Source organism: Phoenix dactylifera, chromosome 9, assembly GCF_051530095.1.
Source record: "Phoenix dactylifera cultivar Ajwa chromosome 9, Ajwa_hap1_PhDact_Kaust_v1.1, whole genome shotgun sequence".
In the NCBI taxonomy this organism is placed as follows: Eukaryota; Viridiplantae; Streptophyta; class Magnoliopsida; order Arecales; family Arecaceae; genus Phoenix; species Phoenix dactylifera.
The window spans coordinates 31,421,061-31,436,995 of record NC_143198.1 but is presented as its reverse complement, the minus strand read 5'-3'; the positions used below and the strand labels follow the sequence as shown (position 1 = coordinate 31,436,995).

At 38.2% G+C, this 15,935-nt stretch overlaps 1 protein-coding gene across 6 annotated transcripts; it reads left to right on the top strand.

Annotated features, from left to right (window-relative positions):
* Window positions 1-1,591: 1,591 nt before the first annotated feature.
* LOC103708317 (uncharacterized) lies at window positions 1,592-12,613 on the top strand. 6 transcript variants are annotated; one of them, XM_039131209.3, is made up of 22 exons: window positions 1,592-2,109; window positions 3,707-3,786; window positions 4,735-4,821; window positions 5,024-5,074; window positions 5,186-5,303; window positions 5,488-5,544; window positions 5,651-5,715; window positions 5,879-5,962; window positions 6,064-6,114; window positions 6,210-6,272; window positions 6,379-6,425; window positions 6,566-6,635; window positions 6,803-6,865; window positions 9,538-9,627; window positions 9,700-9,738; window positions 9,871-10,098; window positions 10,177-10,262; window positions 10,377-10,425; window positions 10,569-10,649; window positions 10,740-10,833; window positions 12,079-12,267; window positions 12,360-12,613. In XM_039131209.3, the coding sequence occupies exons 1-22, from the start codon at window positions 1,992-1,994 to the stop codon at window positions 12,398-12,400; spliced, it is 1,851 nt and encodes a 616-aa protein (XP_038987137.2). In that variant the 5' UTR covers window positions 1,592-1,991; the 3' UTR covers window positions 12,401-12,613. The 6 variants fall into 6 exon arrangements, with proteins under 6 accessions (XP_038987137.2, XP_038987136.2, XP_038987139.2 ...); XM_039131208.3 differs by having other exon boundaries at window positions 1,626-2,109; window positions 5,440-5,544; XM_039131213.3 differs by having other exon boundaries at window positions 1,691-3,044.
* The last annotated feature ends 3,322 nt before the right edge of the window (window positions 12,614-15,935 follow it).

The following is a 15,935-nucleotide window of genomic DNA, read 5'->3' as shown; positions in this document are numbered from 1 at the left end:
TCAAAAAATAAAATATCTCGGAGTGATACTGCCAGAGTGACTAGCTACATAATCAACCACTAAGTTCGCAACTCCATTGACTTCACGGAAAACATGCTTGGCCTGGAAGGCCCCTCCGTCCCTCACCAATACTCAGATGTCTCGGAGCAAAGGGTGAATGCAACCATTACTACTTGGACCCCCCCTGAATCCAGCTGATGATCGTGGCCCAGTCTTCCTCTAGGACAATAGAACTGGCCCGTAAACACACCGGACATGACGGAGGCTTGCCCAAGCGGCTCTCAGCTTCGTATCCGGAACTGAAATGTCGAAGAGTTGACTACCCCTGCAGCCATGATCCTGGCAGATGGATCCCAAATAACAAAACCCGTACCACCACGCGTATCTCCGTCCAAGACAGACCCATCGAAGTTGACCTTGAAGAAATCTGGAAGTGGGGGCTCTCACGTGAAAAATACCGTACATGATGCCGCCGAAGCAAAATAGAAACCCCAGATGTCCCGAGCTGTCAAAGTCCTTCAATATATATGATATTATGAGCTCTATCGCCTGCACACATGCACTTTTCACTATAAGTTTCGGCGACATACTGCATTCGCCAAAGATACGGGCGTTCCTACCCAACCAAATCTAGTAGGACGTGCAAATCGCTTGGGCCTCCTCCTGGCGAAGCAGTGGGGACTCCGAACATTGGCGCATGGCCTGTAAAAACTGGTCCTAGGGAACAATAACATACTTTAATTCATCTTTGCTTCTACCCAATAAGGATTTAAAACCACTGATGTCTACAAGATAAACCACATATTATATATGGGCTAATCTAGATAGTGAATTGGCTCCAAGTTTATGACCAATGTGTGGACTTTTTTTTTTCTATTAGAATGTGTTGTTTTTTATTATACATTCACGATCAACTTTTTCTGCTGGCGTGGCGCACTGCATCAGTGCCTCGGTGGATCTGCGCTGGTCCGCTTGCAATGCTTGCGCTGATGTAGCATGTGGGGACCTGGGTGGTTAGTTATGCATGAAAAGTAAAAAATAGGATCCACACTTTTATTTTTTGTGAAAAAAGAATAGGTGATTTTTTTTTTTGGTAAAAAATAGGAGGAGAGGGGGAGAATCAGCCTACCCACGTAGCAACCCCTACCGAGCCCTCTTTTTTCTTCCACCTTAGTACAGATGGAAGGAAAGCATATTCGCCAACAAGTTGTCCGCACATGGAACATTCGGTCTCCTAATTTAATCGATGCCCATCCATTTTGAACTCGGACAACTTAGATAGAATTATCGCCCCCTTACGACTAGGCTACGATCTTGGTGGCATAGCTATATCAACCATGCATAGCTATCGAAGCATTCCGAACCCACTGCATATATCTTGAAGTGGCGAATGCGCGGTCCATTGATTGAGAAGATGAATCGTTCTTTCGTGTGATACAACCCGAACCCGAGAACTATGGACCGCAAGATAGGTGGTCTCCGATAACTAATATTTATATGTAGCGGATTTTTTTTTTTTTCAAGAGCACGCGAACGAGGGAAAAACCCTAATCCGTCAATGTGGCGGGAGGAATATTGGCAGCGCCCAATTAAATAAAAAGGAAAGAGAACAAAAATCTATTCCCGATTGCTATCGAGAGAGAGCAGGGGCGACGGTATTTAATCCCCTCCGCCTCTACCATTTCTTTCCGCCCCAAATCTTATTACGCCTCCCCGCTTCGCCGCGCCGTTTACAACGCCTCCGGCAAGAGAGATAGAGAGGTATAATATAGTCATATAGATAGAGAGCGAGAGAGTTTCGTCGCCTCCGCCGCTCATACCTTTCTCGTGCTCTGCTCTCACCGAGCTCTCGGCTCTTTTTGCCGCCGAGATTCTTAACTCTTCTTCTCTTCGTCGCTTGATTCCAATCCTCTTCTCCTTGTTCGTGGCTTTTTGCCGTAGAGAGAACTGAGAGAGAGAGAGAGAGGGAGAGTGGGAAGAAGGGAGAGAAGATGAAGTACGTGTTGGTGACGGGGGGAGTGGTGAGCGGGCTGGGGAAAGGGGTGACGGCTAGCAGCATTGGAGTCGTCCTCAAGGCGTGCGGCCTCCGTGTTACGTCCATCAAGATCGGTATTTGCCTTGTCTTTCTCTTAAAAGTATTGTCCTTTGATGGTTCTTGGGTTCTTTTCTGGAAAAGGGTGGACTCTTTCTTTCCATTAAGATTCCGTTAGGGGTATGGAGTCTTCACGTTCCTCAAGATTGGTTTTTGTTTTATTTTTATCTTTGAAATCTATGTTCGAAAGGACCCTTTTGCTCCTTTTTTAAGAAAAGAATGCGTGCTCTTTCTAATGAGTTCGTTTGGTTTTTGTTTTATTTTTCTCTTTGAAATCTATGTTCTAAATGATCCTTTTGCTCCTTTTTAAAGAAAAGAATGCGTGCTCTTTCTAATGAGATCGTTTTTCTTGGCACAGAGGTTTCACCTCCATCAAGAATGGTCTTTGCCTTACATTTCTCTTCGAAATTTATGTCTTCAATGACCTTTTTCTGTTCCTTTTTTTTTTCCAAGCAAAGAAAGAGCCTTTCTTTCTAATTAGCTCTTTTTGTTTTTGTCTCACCTACCTCTTTGTAATCTCTGTTGGAAATGATATTTTCTTTTACATCTATAGGGAATGAGATCTTTTTTGGGTCCAGATATTATCTGCCTTCCGTTCCTCTTTGTTGTGATTCCTATTTTGAATACTGCAAACTCTTCTTGCTTGAGAGAAAGATAGTTTTTCTGTCTAACTAGGTCTTGTTGCAGTATAAAGGCCCTAAGAGGAGAAATTAGTTGGTTTTCCCCAAATAATCTCCTTTAATTGTTTAATGAGCAGAACTTGCAAAGTGCTATCTTGAAGCTTAGGAATTTTCTTTTGTTCGGGGCGTTGTAAATTTTGGTTTTTTATTGCCACTCTCTTGGATTAGTACTCTTGGGTTAAGGGGCAATTTTATATTCTTTGGGATTTGCTTATATATCATCTACATGTGGTGGGAGTGATTCTGTGGAAATAGATGCTGCACAAGCCCAGGTGAAATATGGCATCCTTTTGATTTATTTCTTTTTAATAATTTAGGTTTTGGCTTCTAATTTTTTTCTCCTTTTCCTCGCAAAAATCGTTGCCGTTACTTGTGTTTAGTTATTTTAATTTGTGCTTTGTCCACAAATTGACATCTAGAGTGCCCCTTCTTTTAAAATTAGTTTTAACTCACCAAAGAAAAGAAGGGGCAAAAGTAGGTGGCCTTTTTTTCATTTATTCTTCTATATGAGGAGGAATCTGCTGTTACGGTGCTTTGAATCATCTTTTGTCTCAGTGCTTGCCTACTGGGCCGTTGCTTTTAGGTCCTTTTGCCTGTCCTGACATGAATTGGAAACAAACATTGGTTTTGATACGTGGTAGACATAGCTGCTTAATTTGTTTAGTTATAGAAGTTCTTTTCGCAAGGTTATTAAAATACCTATACAGTCTTCTTTTCCTACTGTTCTTCTGTTGATTAAGTTTTATATTCTTTATAATATAAAAACATATCTTCATGGATTTGTCAAATTGAATGGATTATGTGCTGAGATCATTTTGCCTTTTCTATCCTTTATGTCAATGTCCAAGCCACTGTAGGTTGACAAATGAAGTCACATGTTTTCTTTTGTTTTGACGAGGATAACTTATGCTTGGTGTACATAAAATACATGCAGATCCATATCTGAACACTGATGCTGGAACGATGTCCCCATTTGAGCATGGGGAAGTGTTTGTTTTAGATGATGGTGGTGAGGTAAAGAACGCTTCCGATCCCTTCTATATTCTTCCTTACTGTTTTAGATTTTTGAGGACTCGTTTGGTTTGCGGAAAAATTTTTTGCTCCCTGAAATGTTTTTTCTAGGAAGATTTTTGGAAATATGATGCCTGAAAAAATGCTTTTAGCATGTTTGGCTGATCATGGAAAAGTGGCACATCTCAGAGTGGCTTATGTTTGGTTGAACATCTATTTTTTTTGAAAAAGTTGTATAAAATACCTATTATACCCTTAATAAAGGAAAATACTTTACCCATAGATTTTGATGACTTAAGGGTACTTTTGGAAAAAAAAGAGATCCCAATTTCTAACCAGTGAAAAAATAGCTTTCTCATATTTCCCATGGATTTTTCTTTTTCACGAAACATGAGAATCTTATTCCCATGGGAATGCTACTTTTTCATCTCTCTTCTTTGAAAACTCCTACCAAACAAGAGGTATTTCTTTGTTTTCCGTTGACCGCATTTTTTCTCCTTTTTTTGCAAACCAAACGAGTCTTAAAGGTCTCAACATGCCTCTACTTCCCTTCCTTATTCTTACTGTCATATTAGTGTTTGGCTGAAAACATCTGCTGAATGGGATGTTCTGGAAGCAATCATGGTTTGACAAGGCTTACAATTTTCACCTCTTAATTATGTGATTTTTTTCTTCAAATTCCCCAGAATAAACCTTTGGAATATAATCATTATCATTCAAACTTTCTCTAAACTACGGGTTAATTACTTGACTTTTTTTTCTAAAAAAATTTGAACCTAATGGCTTGTAATTTAAACATTTTTAGTTGCCTTAAAGCCATCCAAGTAAACTTGTTCTCTTGCTTCATTCTTTCACCATGTCTGGGAAATTCTATGTTTTTGCCTGTTATTAGTAAGGTTTCAGCTATGATGCATTGAAATTGTTGTGCCTTACGTACTTTTTATGTTGAAGGTGGACTTGGATCTTGGAAACTATGAAAGGTTCCTAGATATCAAATTGACTTGTGATAACAATATCACCACTGGCAAGATCTACCAGGTATTCAGGCAATCAGGCTTTCTAGATGTAGATATATTGCATTTTAAAGTTACTCTGAAGTATGATGGACAATGTAATCAGGAAATTTTGGGGTCAACTTTTTTTTTTTAAAAAAATTTCAATTTAATGTCCCAGCCTTCCATTTTATTTTTGGGGAATCTGTTTATATTTTCCTTTTTCTTTGGGTTGTCTTTGGTGATAGTCTGTCATTGACAAGGAGCGGAGGGGGGACTATCTAGGGAAAACAGTGCAGGTGTGATCATATTGCCAGCATCTTTTTTCTTGATCATTTTGTTAGTTGGATGGCTCATGTTTGTCTATATATTTAAGAATTCTGAAGCTGTGCCATCATTTTCTTTTTAAGGTTGTGCCACACATCACAGATGCCATACAAGAGTGGATAGAACACGTGGCAGTGATACCTGTGGATGGCAAAGAAGGACCTGCTGATGTTTGTGTCATAGAATTGGGTGGAACTATAGGTAAAATGAACTTATAAATTGCTGTTTATTATAAAAGGGAACTTATAAAACAAAATGTTGGTGCTTTTGAAAATTGCTGTTTTAAAAATTATAATTTGCATTATACTTCCCATAGTGGTGTGAGTATGTGGTGCAGGAGCCACAGTCTATTCAAAGAATAACGGCAATGGAATTCTTGATGCAGGGGATATTGAATCAATGCCATTTATTGAAGCGTTGGGTCAATTTTCTTATCGTGTAGGTGAGTAGACTGTGCAGGCACCTGTTAAAAGATGGTTGGTTTTAAAATCATCTTCCTTTCTCGTACTCTTTCATAATGACATTTCTCCTTTTGGTTCTTGTTTCAGGTCCTGGTAACTTCTGTCTGGTTCATGTCAGTCTTGTGCCAGTTTTGAATGTAGTTGGTGAACAGGTAAGTCAATTTAAAATAGTTGTGCACTCTCTAGAAATTTTAGCACTCAATTTACGTACTCTTTACTAAAAGTTACCTTGTATAACCAGTCAATATCCGACTCTTCATCCTTTTAATGTGATATTCAGTTAGGATAATAATATTTTTTTATATATCCCTGCAGAAAACTAAGCCAACCCAGCATAGTGTTCGTGGCCTAAGAGGACTTGGGTTGACACCAAATATTCTGGCTTGTCGCAGTGCTAAGGTGTCGACTCCAGTCCTTTCTTTCCCTCCTGTTCTTCCCTTTTCCTCATTTTGATTCTTTTGTGGCACTTTATGACTAGTCTGTTTGAATGCTTTTGACAGGTGCTGGAGGAAAATGTAAAAGAAAAACTCTCACAATTTTGCCATGTCCCGGTATCGTAATCAGCTTAATAGTTGCTGTATACTTTTTGCAATTTAGGTGTGTTTGGAGTAACCCACATGTTAATCAATCAGCAACATTTTTGCAGGCGGCAAATATCATTACTCTTAATGATGTTACAAATATATGGCACATTCCTTTACTGTTAAGGGTAGAGTATAATTTATTTTCAATATAGTGAATTCTTTGTTTTGCTGGATCATAAAACTTTTCCTAGTTTGTTCGATATCTCATTTTAAACACTTTTTTTCCTGTAGGACCAGAAGGCACATGAAGCTATTTTAAAAGTACTGAACCTTCAACGGTTTGTCCGATGCACTTAACCCATTTTATGTCATTTCTGTTAAAATTAAGCATTTTGATTCATTTGTTTGGGATATCCAATCTGTAGAAGGCAATAGTAATTGCTTTGTTGTCTTGTTGCTTTATCATTGATGTATGTAGAGTTGCTCGAGAGCCAAAGTTGGAGGAATGGATGAATAGAGCTAAACTCTGTGATGCACTGCATGATCCTGTGAGTTGCTTCTCTCTCTCTCTCTCTCTCTCTTCCTCTTCTCTCTTCTCCTCTCTTCTCTTCTCTCTCTCTCTCTCTCGCACGCGCCTGCTTGCCTGCTTGTTTATTTGCTTGAGGGTGGTGGTTAGTTTGGCTGGTGATTTATAATCTTTTTGGTAACTTTTCAGGTTAGGATTGCCATGGTTGGAAAGTACACTGGTCTTTCTGATTCTTATCTCTCTGTATTGAAGGTGATTACACATGTCATTCACCAGTACCTATACTTTTCCCCTTGTATGTTGGTGATTTAATTGTCTCGAACTTAATCAAACATTGTTTCCACTAATTATGTGCACTTGTATTTATTCCAACTATCAAAAAGAATATGAAAAGAGGCTAGATTGCTCCTCCTCCCCATCTCTCTCTCTCTCTCTCACACACACACACGCACACTTTTTCCACTTTTTGGCTCTTCTAACCAACTAAAAGTGAAACTTAGCTGATGTGAGCTAGTACTGACCCATGCATGCTTTACTTTAAATGCTGGAAGACTATCTTTTCCTTTATTATGAATTATGAGTTGCAATGGCTTGCGTTATCCTATACATGTGATGGATCTTGTATTGTTTTATTTTAGCATTTTGCTTTATTATGTGTTTTAAGTAGACTATTTTATCTCCCAGCTTGGTTATCACATAGTACAACTCCATCATACATGCACTAACTTCAACGCTACTCTGCTTAGGACAGTTTTACTTCTATCCTTATGTTTATAATAAGCTTTGTGCTGCACATGTTATTGATGTGCGCATGAACCACCAGAAAATTTCCAGTAATCAGCCTGTCTGTGTCAGTTAATTTAGTAGGCTGTTGGCTTTGTGCTGCACATGTTATTGATGTGCGCATGAACCACCAGAAAATTTCCAGTAATCAGCCTGTCTGTGTCAGTTAATTTGGTAGACTGTTGGAGAATACTCCTCGTGCAAGTGCTGTATGTTTTATTGTATGTAACAGCTGTCACAATGTTTTCCCTATACAGATTTTAGTTGCAGCAGATTCAATGCTTATTTTTCCAAAACAGCCAGGCCAGTTGCCAATATGTGCTTGTTGGCACGCATGTGCACTAAATATGGTTACCATTTTTTTCCTGCACAGTTTTTCCATGGTGCTGTTTATCCTCTATACGTAACATCATCAAATCTCGTTTCTGTACTCTTAACCTAGTGTGTTGGATCCTCAATAAGTCCTGCACCTTCTTCGATTCATCTTTCCATATAGTTTACCCCTTCTGTCAGATAACATTTCTAAGTATCTCATATTTATCAAATTAATTGTACCTTTCTATTCCATGATTTGGATAAGTTATTTTAGAATTATTCTGCAAATGTTTATCAGAAGATTTTTAACAATCAAAGTTTCCCCCCTGACTAATGGCATTCCCATGCCAAGCAGATGCACTGCGAAGTTCATTGGACATTCAACAAAAGTTGTGTTCATACTGTAAACCAAGTTTGTGTCCTTCTTTCTTCCCCTGTTTTGAGGCCTTATGACTGAGCAACTCCTTATGATTTAGTTCCTTGACATCTTGGAATGAACTTTTGATGAAGTTTTGTTTTTCAGTCTATTAACTTCAGATGGTAGAACTATAAATCTAGTTTCCAAGAATTCAATTTTGATTAGGTAGCTGCCAGCACAAAAATACACGTAACTAATAAATTATCATAGAATTACTCTTGTTGATGGTTAATTTTATATGCACCAAGTACAAGAGGGGCTATGCTGCTGGGGATTTCATTTTGTCAAATCTAACTCCACTTCAAACTAGCAAACCTCAATTCTTATGTACAAAATTGGCTTTATGGATTCAATGATGACTCATTGGAGTTTGAGGATGTATTGGAACAAGATCAACCTGACATCAACCTTCCAAACTGCTGCTGAGTTATAGGCTAATGCAATTCTGTGCAAAAGGGGAGAGGGTTGTGCCACAAAGCCTTTACCTTATTAATTACATAGTTTAAGTTCATGCAGCTGGAAATGACCCTGTAAGGTTCTTCAACACTGGAAGGCTCTGAGACGAAAAGGGTATGAAGTAAGGTTGGACATAGGGAACCTAGTTCATCTCTTAGGCAAGAATTATAAGCTGTGATACTAAAGCAAGATCTTATATTCTATGGTCTTTTCTCTTTTCACATTCTTAAACATTTTTAAATTTTCCCTTCCAAGGTTTTACAAAAGGAGGAGGATTGACGTTGATAGACAAGAAAATGTGGAAGCGAAATCAAATTGTATAACGTACTTGTAGCAAGACTGCAAGAATCAATAGATGGGAGGTGCTTGTTGGCTCTTCTTATTCCTTTTAGTATATTGGCATTTTCCTTGACTTTTAATTAATAAAAGTGCTGGTTCGGCAACTAACTTACCCAGCCAAATAATTCCAAGTTGATATTGATCCTGAAACAAGTTATGTTTGACCTTTAATAGTAAAAGCACCCCATGCACCTAAGCCTATTAATAGCATTTCTTTCTTTTTCTTTTTCTTTTTTCTTTTTTGGTCCAAACTCTTGGTTATACCTGCAATTTTGAGGAAAAGAGAGAGGACTAAGAAAAATAGAGGTTGCTGGCTTTACTTTTTATTGAAGAATGAGATTATTAGTACTTATTGTGTATATTAATTGTTTATATATGTGATTTGTCTATGTTCACATACATAAAATGCAATATTGACTAGACATAAAAGTAAGGATGTATTCAATGCTGATATAGCTCTTTTTTTACGTCCTTTTGAGGTCAACATGAGTAACCATCAGTTTATGCATACTCTAAATGGATGAACCGGTCCATTTACTGATGTATCTGATGTTTTTGGATGTTGTAATATTGACTAAACATCAGTTAATTTATTTTCTGAACCTGGTTGCAGGCTCTTTTGCATGCTAGTGTTGCTTGCCATAAGAAACTTGTGGTGGACTGGGTTCCATCTACTGATCTCGAAGAAAATACTGCAAAAGAGGTCAGTCTATTACTTTAGTTCTTTCTTTTTGGTGTTCTGTATTGAAGATTAATAGATGTTTTCCTTATATAGGCACCTGATGCTTATAACGCTGCTTGGAATCTATTAAAGGCGAGCACTGTTTTTGCGACACTTGTCTTACATTCAAAATAACACAAATTATTAAGCTTTCTTAACTATATCCAATATTTGTATTAAGATATGTGGCTTCACTTTAGTCATCTGAAAAGTTTCTCAGTTCAGGGTGCAGATGGCATACTAGTTCCAGGAGGTTTTGGAGACAGAGGAGTGCAGGGGAAAATTCTTGCTGCAAAATATGCCCGTGAGAATAATGTTCCATACCTTGGCATTTGTCTGGGCATGCAAATTGCTGTGATTGATTTTGCTCGTTCTGTTATGAACTTGTGGGATGCAAACAGCACAGAGTTTGATCCTGATACAAGAACTCCATGTGTTGTTTTTATGCCAGAGGTAATTAATTTTGTGACCATCTTCTGCTGTTCTTAGTCAATATTTTTGAACTACATATCCTTGAAATTGCATTTGCAGGGCTCCAAAACTCACATGGGAGGGACGATGCGTCTTGGATCAAGGAGGACATATTTCCATGTTACTGACTGCAAATCTGTAAAGTTGTGAGCACCAACATATGCCCTGAATTTTAATTGTTATGTGATGTGTGATTTTGAAATTCGAATATTGTTTTAATTGGGGTATTTGATTCTTGAATTGCACTGTTTCTTTGTTAGGTATGGCAATGTTAGCTATGTAGATGAACGGCATCGACACAGATATGAGGTTTGTTTAATGAAGTTTCTTACTAACAATAGGTCAATTTTGTTATGAGATTATTAAATTCTGTAAAGCTGCAGATGTCCCGGTGCTAGGCTTTATGTCATTATTTCTTTCTTTAATGATCATATTTATTAATTTGTTCACAGGTCAATCCTGATATGGTTGCAGAATTTGAAAGTGCTGGCCTTGCATTTGTCGGTAAGGATGAAACTGGAAAACGTATGGAGGTGTGCACTGCAAATCTTCACTCTTCATTTTGTGATTTCTTTCTCACCCAAATTTCTGATGGTTATCTTTTATGTTGTATATTGTTGCAGATTATTGAGCTGCCTGCCCATCCATACTTTGTCGGTGTCCAATTTCATCCAGAGTTCAAGTCGAGACCTGGACAACCCTCAGCACTTTTCTCAGGTAATCCTTCATTTAAAATGCTGTCAACTTTCTGTGATGCAATATACTTATCTTGCTCTTAAATAGTGCAACCCACAAAATCGTGAAGAGTTCTCATCTGACTTGTTCTCTGATGCATCCTTTAACTTACATTTAAAAAGTCTTGCCTATTCTGGGCCTAATGTTTTTTTTTCTTTTTGGGTTAAGGCCTGGTTGATGTTTGTAAATATATATTTTTTTAATACCTTACGTGAATAGGCTGCTAATCCTTAAAATGTTCTTGTTCCTAAGTCCCCTTCAGCTCGTTTTTATTCTTTTTTGCTTATCCTGTCTTCTGATATGTAATTTGTGCCTTTTGTGAACATGTACTTCCAATTATGTGCTTGGTGTTGATAGATGTACATCTAGTATCTTTTTCTTTGGTTGAGCTGTTGATCATTGAAGATGTTTGGTTGGATGCTGCTTGTTTGTTATCATCACAGCTGTGGGTTCCATCCTGGTTGGTTTGCTGCTTCCCATTTAGGAAGGCTGTTGCATATAATAGTACTATGTCTTGCTTAACGATTCTAGGCAATAGTCTCGACTCTCGAATTTATTGAACCACTCGAGTCTTCTTCAAAGCATGCTGCAAGTCCTGATACTCTCCATTTTGATCATGTCAAAATGCAAGATGTGTTCTAAAATTGCAGAATGGAGTTTATCGCTTTATGAATACCTTAAAACCATTACAATTTATTATGAGGCTTGGGTTCAGAGTTGTCTGTGTAACACTAAACGAGTTGAGGCTAATCATCACATGCCCAGTTGAATATAACATATCATTTCCCCTGATATCAACATCTTGTCAAGCCCTTTTCCAACTGATCTGCTGGACCTGGTAATGATACCATTTATGACTTCTTTTTTTAAAGTAAATGATAATCTTTATGAGTTTTTTCTGTTGATGCATAACTTATAGTGCAATTTCTTTTTTCCTTGTTATCCATGCACAAGGTTCACTTAGTAAATGCATGACTACCTGTTATAGGTCTGTTTTTCATATGCATGCTTGCTTCTGAGTGTTGTTTCAGAGGTCCAATATGCACCTTTTCTGTGAACTGATACTATACTCTTTACATGCATTATTTTTGGTTAGGCCCCCATTTTGGGTTGCTGTAAATGAGTATCAGGACTTTTTTCAACTTAAAACTGCGAATATGTAGGATTACTAAATTTCCTCTTGTTGGAACCCTGTTTCACAAATACCTGTGATGGAATATTCTACAGGACTAATAGCAGCCTCATGTGGGCAATTGGATGCTTTGCTGCAAAATCCCAGCCACCTTAACAAGCCCATCAAAGCAAAAATTTCAAGCAATGGTGTTTTCTCACCAAAGGTCTATCAAAATGGACATCAAAAAGGACATACACACAAGCCTGCTAATAACCTGGTGAATGGAAACTACTATTCAAACGGTAATGGTGTGCATGTCTAACACCGGCCAGATGACATGGCTTCTTGCATTTTTCCCTCTTGTGGTTTTCTTTGTTGATTTTGCTACTTTCAGATTGGTTTCATCTCCGCAGTCCATTGAGAAGAGAGGTTTAAACTCGAGCAGACTGCTGCAAGAATTAAGCTTGTTCCAGGGTTTTAACAAGGAACAACCTTGTATTTCCCCCCAAACAACTGGGGTGTGAGGGTGTCTTTTTGTTTCATTTCTTGATAGGTTGGGATTTGTTGGAACTTGTTGATGGGGACTTTGCTACCTTAACATGTGCATTGAGAATTACTTTTTGCAGTGTCTGCTTATATTTCCTGCTACTGACTTCTTTGACCTGTCAAATTGGCTGGCTGCATTATGTGTGCTGGAGTATGATGACCAATCTAGACTATTTCATGCTTCATGGGCATCCCTTAGCTGGAGCCTTGATTATTTTTCTTATGAAATAGGTTAGGAAGTTTGCTTAATCTCAAACTGCGCATGTAACAGCTCAGGACTTCCAGCTGATGAGAATTCTACAGTTGGCTGTAGCTTTTCAGTTAGGGGTGAATGCAATACCCAAGAGTTGGTGGAGACTGGTGAGTGTTCCTCTGGTTGCATGTAAATTGTAAGATTTGTAGAGTCAAATCATTAGGGCTGCCCTATACAGGTTTTTTTTGGTTCTGTTATAGCAACAAACCATGCAATTTCAGTTTCAAAATGAACATCACAAAAGCTACTGCATGGTTTAGAACCAATATTATATGTAGGCCAGCAAGAACTTTAATCCTGTCTCATTCAGAACCTTGGGTTGTCTAAACTACAACTTCATACTAAGAACTAATGTTATTATGGATAAGAATTTAACACGATATCATATATGGATACGGATTCGATCGAATGATATGCAATAATTTTTAGCGATGCCACCTGATGTCATGCTTTATCAACCATTCGTATGTTTTATCAATGGTTTGATATGTTTTCTGCCACGATTTTGACTGCCATAGACCTTTGTTATAGTAACTATTACCAGCACCTTTGTGCCTCTCTGCCTCACTACCACAATATTGATGCCGTTATTGTCATTGTCTCTCCCACACTATTGCTAGCATTACTATTGTGGCCTCCACCATGTCGCCTTCATCGTCAAAATCTCTACCACGCTGCTGCCGCTCTTGCGACCAACACTACCACCGCTGCGTCCGCTATACTATCGCTGCTCCTGTCATCAACACTACCACTACTGTCATTATATTTGCTTTGATTACTGCCACAGCTATATTTATATTTATATTTTTTAAAAATAATGTATTAATTTTAAAAATAAGAAAAAGAAGTAGAAGTAGGATTACTATTTTTTTTTGAAAATAGAACAAAATGAAAGTGACTCTAGCACAGCACCTTACAGCTTTTCTCGAGTTTGATGGCCGTTCTTAGTCACTGTTAAGTGCGACAGGCCTCGCCGCGTGTAAAAACGCCCACTAATCGTGTATAAAGCCGGGCCTAGCTGTGTGTAAAGACCTACGTGGCTCCACGATCTCTCACACGCAGACACAAATGTTCGTTTGTATCATCCGAGTTTCCTTGTATCGCCAGTACAAGAGGATGATACCTTGGCATAATATTTAGACTAGAAAGGCTTCTTACTTATATACAGAACAGATACTTATGGCTCCTCCTCTATGCCTCGGGCTGGTCACAGATATCCCGGCAACCACTGGGGCAACTTTTGGCGAGCTTTATTGGTATGTAACAAGCCTGCCTTAAATCCAAGAAGAAACCTTCTCCATCGAAATCCTAATGCTCCATTGAGTTATCTCAGGACAAGAAGTGATCCTGCGCTGCGAGAGCCCGGGACCGACCGTGGGGATCCACCGCTTGGTCTTCGTGCGGTTCGAGCAGCAGCTCGGCCGCCAGACGGTGTACGCCCCTGGCTGGCGCCGGAACTTCAGTACCCGGGACTCTGCAGAGCTCCACAACCTCGGCTCTCCGGTTCGCCGTCGTCTACTTCAATTGCCAGAGGGAGTCTGGCTCCGGTGCCGGACTTATAAAGCTCCCCTAAATCTTTTCATAGGATAGTGTTATTCTAGGCCCGACCATCTATCTACTAGTCTTCTATAAGTGTGGCTCGCAGCTTTATAATGTTAGTATATAGGGTGGAATAATGTGTCTAACTAAACTACACCTAACCTCCTTGAATTATAGTAGTAGCGGTAGTGTTTTTAATACTTGTGGTTTGGCCTCTCTTTGGATATGAGCTCGTGCATGGTTAATTTGGTGGGAATAGTCTTTCGATTTTGTTCTGTGAAATTTGATCCACGTACCGATATTCTTTTGGCTGTAAAGAGGAGCACCGTCGTGAAGTCGATGCCAAGGCTGGGATGACGCAGGACCACCCGGGCTTCTCGGCCAACTTTCAAAATACAACATGTTCCCTTGACAACCTGAAACGCAATTCAACCTTTAGGGGTGAAAGTGAGAGTGGATGGAATACGTCCCCCCAAGATCCATTTTAATATCTAAAATTATCCGAATATAAATAAAAATTTAAATATTTGACCAATATCTGTATTTATATCCATATCTATATAAAAAAATAGATATGAATAGATAACTATTCGATCTATATTTGAATATTTAATTTTATTTATAACTTTATTTAATTTTTTATATGATTCTTATGAACTTTTAAAAGAAATAAACGGCTATACTAAATTTTATTAACTTGATTTATCTCTAACTTAGTAATATCTTTAATTCTATAGTCGTAAAATTTAATTATCTAATTTATATCTATATTTATATCTATACTTTCAGAATTATATCCGAATCTAAATAAATAGATGTAAATTTTTATGTCTGAGTAGCATCCATTTTTGTATCTGTATTCGACAAACAAAACGAAGATGGATATTTGATCTGTAACTAATCCGATTCCAGTCCTACCAATTTGAGACAAAGGGGGTTCTGTGTTTCCATCCTGTGACATTGGTAATTCTCCTATCTTTCTTAAAATAATATATTATACCTATTATTATTAAATTATTTTTTACAAAATTGCTTCGCTCAGGCTATACAATGGGCAACATGGGATTTTGGCATATAATTTTTTAAGTCAGCCATGTTATATACAATATGCAACGGTTATTTTCACTTTAAGTTTTCCATTTATTTTTAAAAAAAGCAAGAAAAGTGAAGGGGATAATAATGCGAGGCTAAGAGCCGGACACATTTTCATTTAAGTCATAATTTCAAAGAAGATTATACAACACTTCACAAGTTGTCCTTGTGATTGCATTGTTCATTAACTAGATAATTAACAAATGATAATTTAGGAAAAACGTGGATGTTAGGATGAAATCGATCAAACCCTGTATTTTTCTGGATGAAGGTTCCAGGAAAGAAGAACATGTTTTTTTTTTGTTAAAAAAGAAGAACATGTTCGGGCGACGCAGGAAAGGGAGAAATAGGAGATCAATGCTATTTTTTGGTTGCTCCCGTGAAAAAGTTCTCTTCGAAAACAGCATCCGTCGATTGCCCCATCCGTGCAAAGCCATAGTCGATTTGCGCATGGCATCGAATTGCATGACATACGTGGCAACGTAACCATGCACGCATTTAAGTACATGTTACTAACAGCAACTTCAGAGACCCACAACA

Bases quoted from the DNA above. Each gene is read 5' to 3' on its own strand.
- LOC103708317 (XM_039131208.3), top strand. From the start codon at position 1,992: ATGAAGTACGTGTTGGTGACGGGGGGAGTGGTGAGCGGGCTGGGGAAA. The intron at 6,273-6,378 runs GTAGAGTATAAT...TTTTTCCTGTAG, and splicing joins ACATTCCTTTACTGTTAAGG to GACCAGAAGGCACATGAAGC. The intron at 10,834-12,078 runs GTAATCCTTCAT...AATATTCTACAG, and splicing joins ACCCTCAGCACTTTTCTCAG to GACTAATAGCAGCCTCATGT.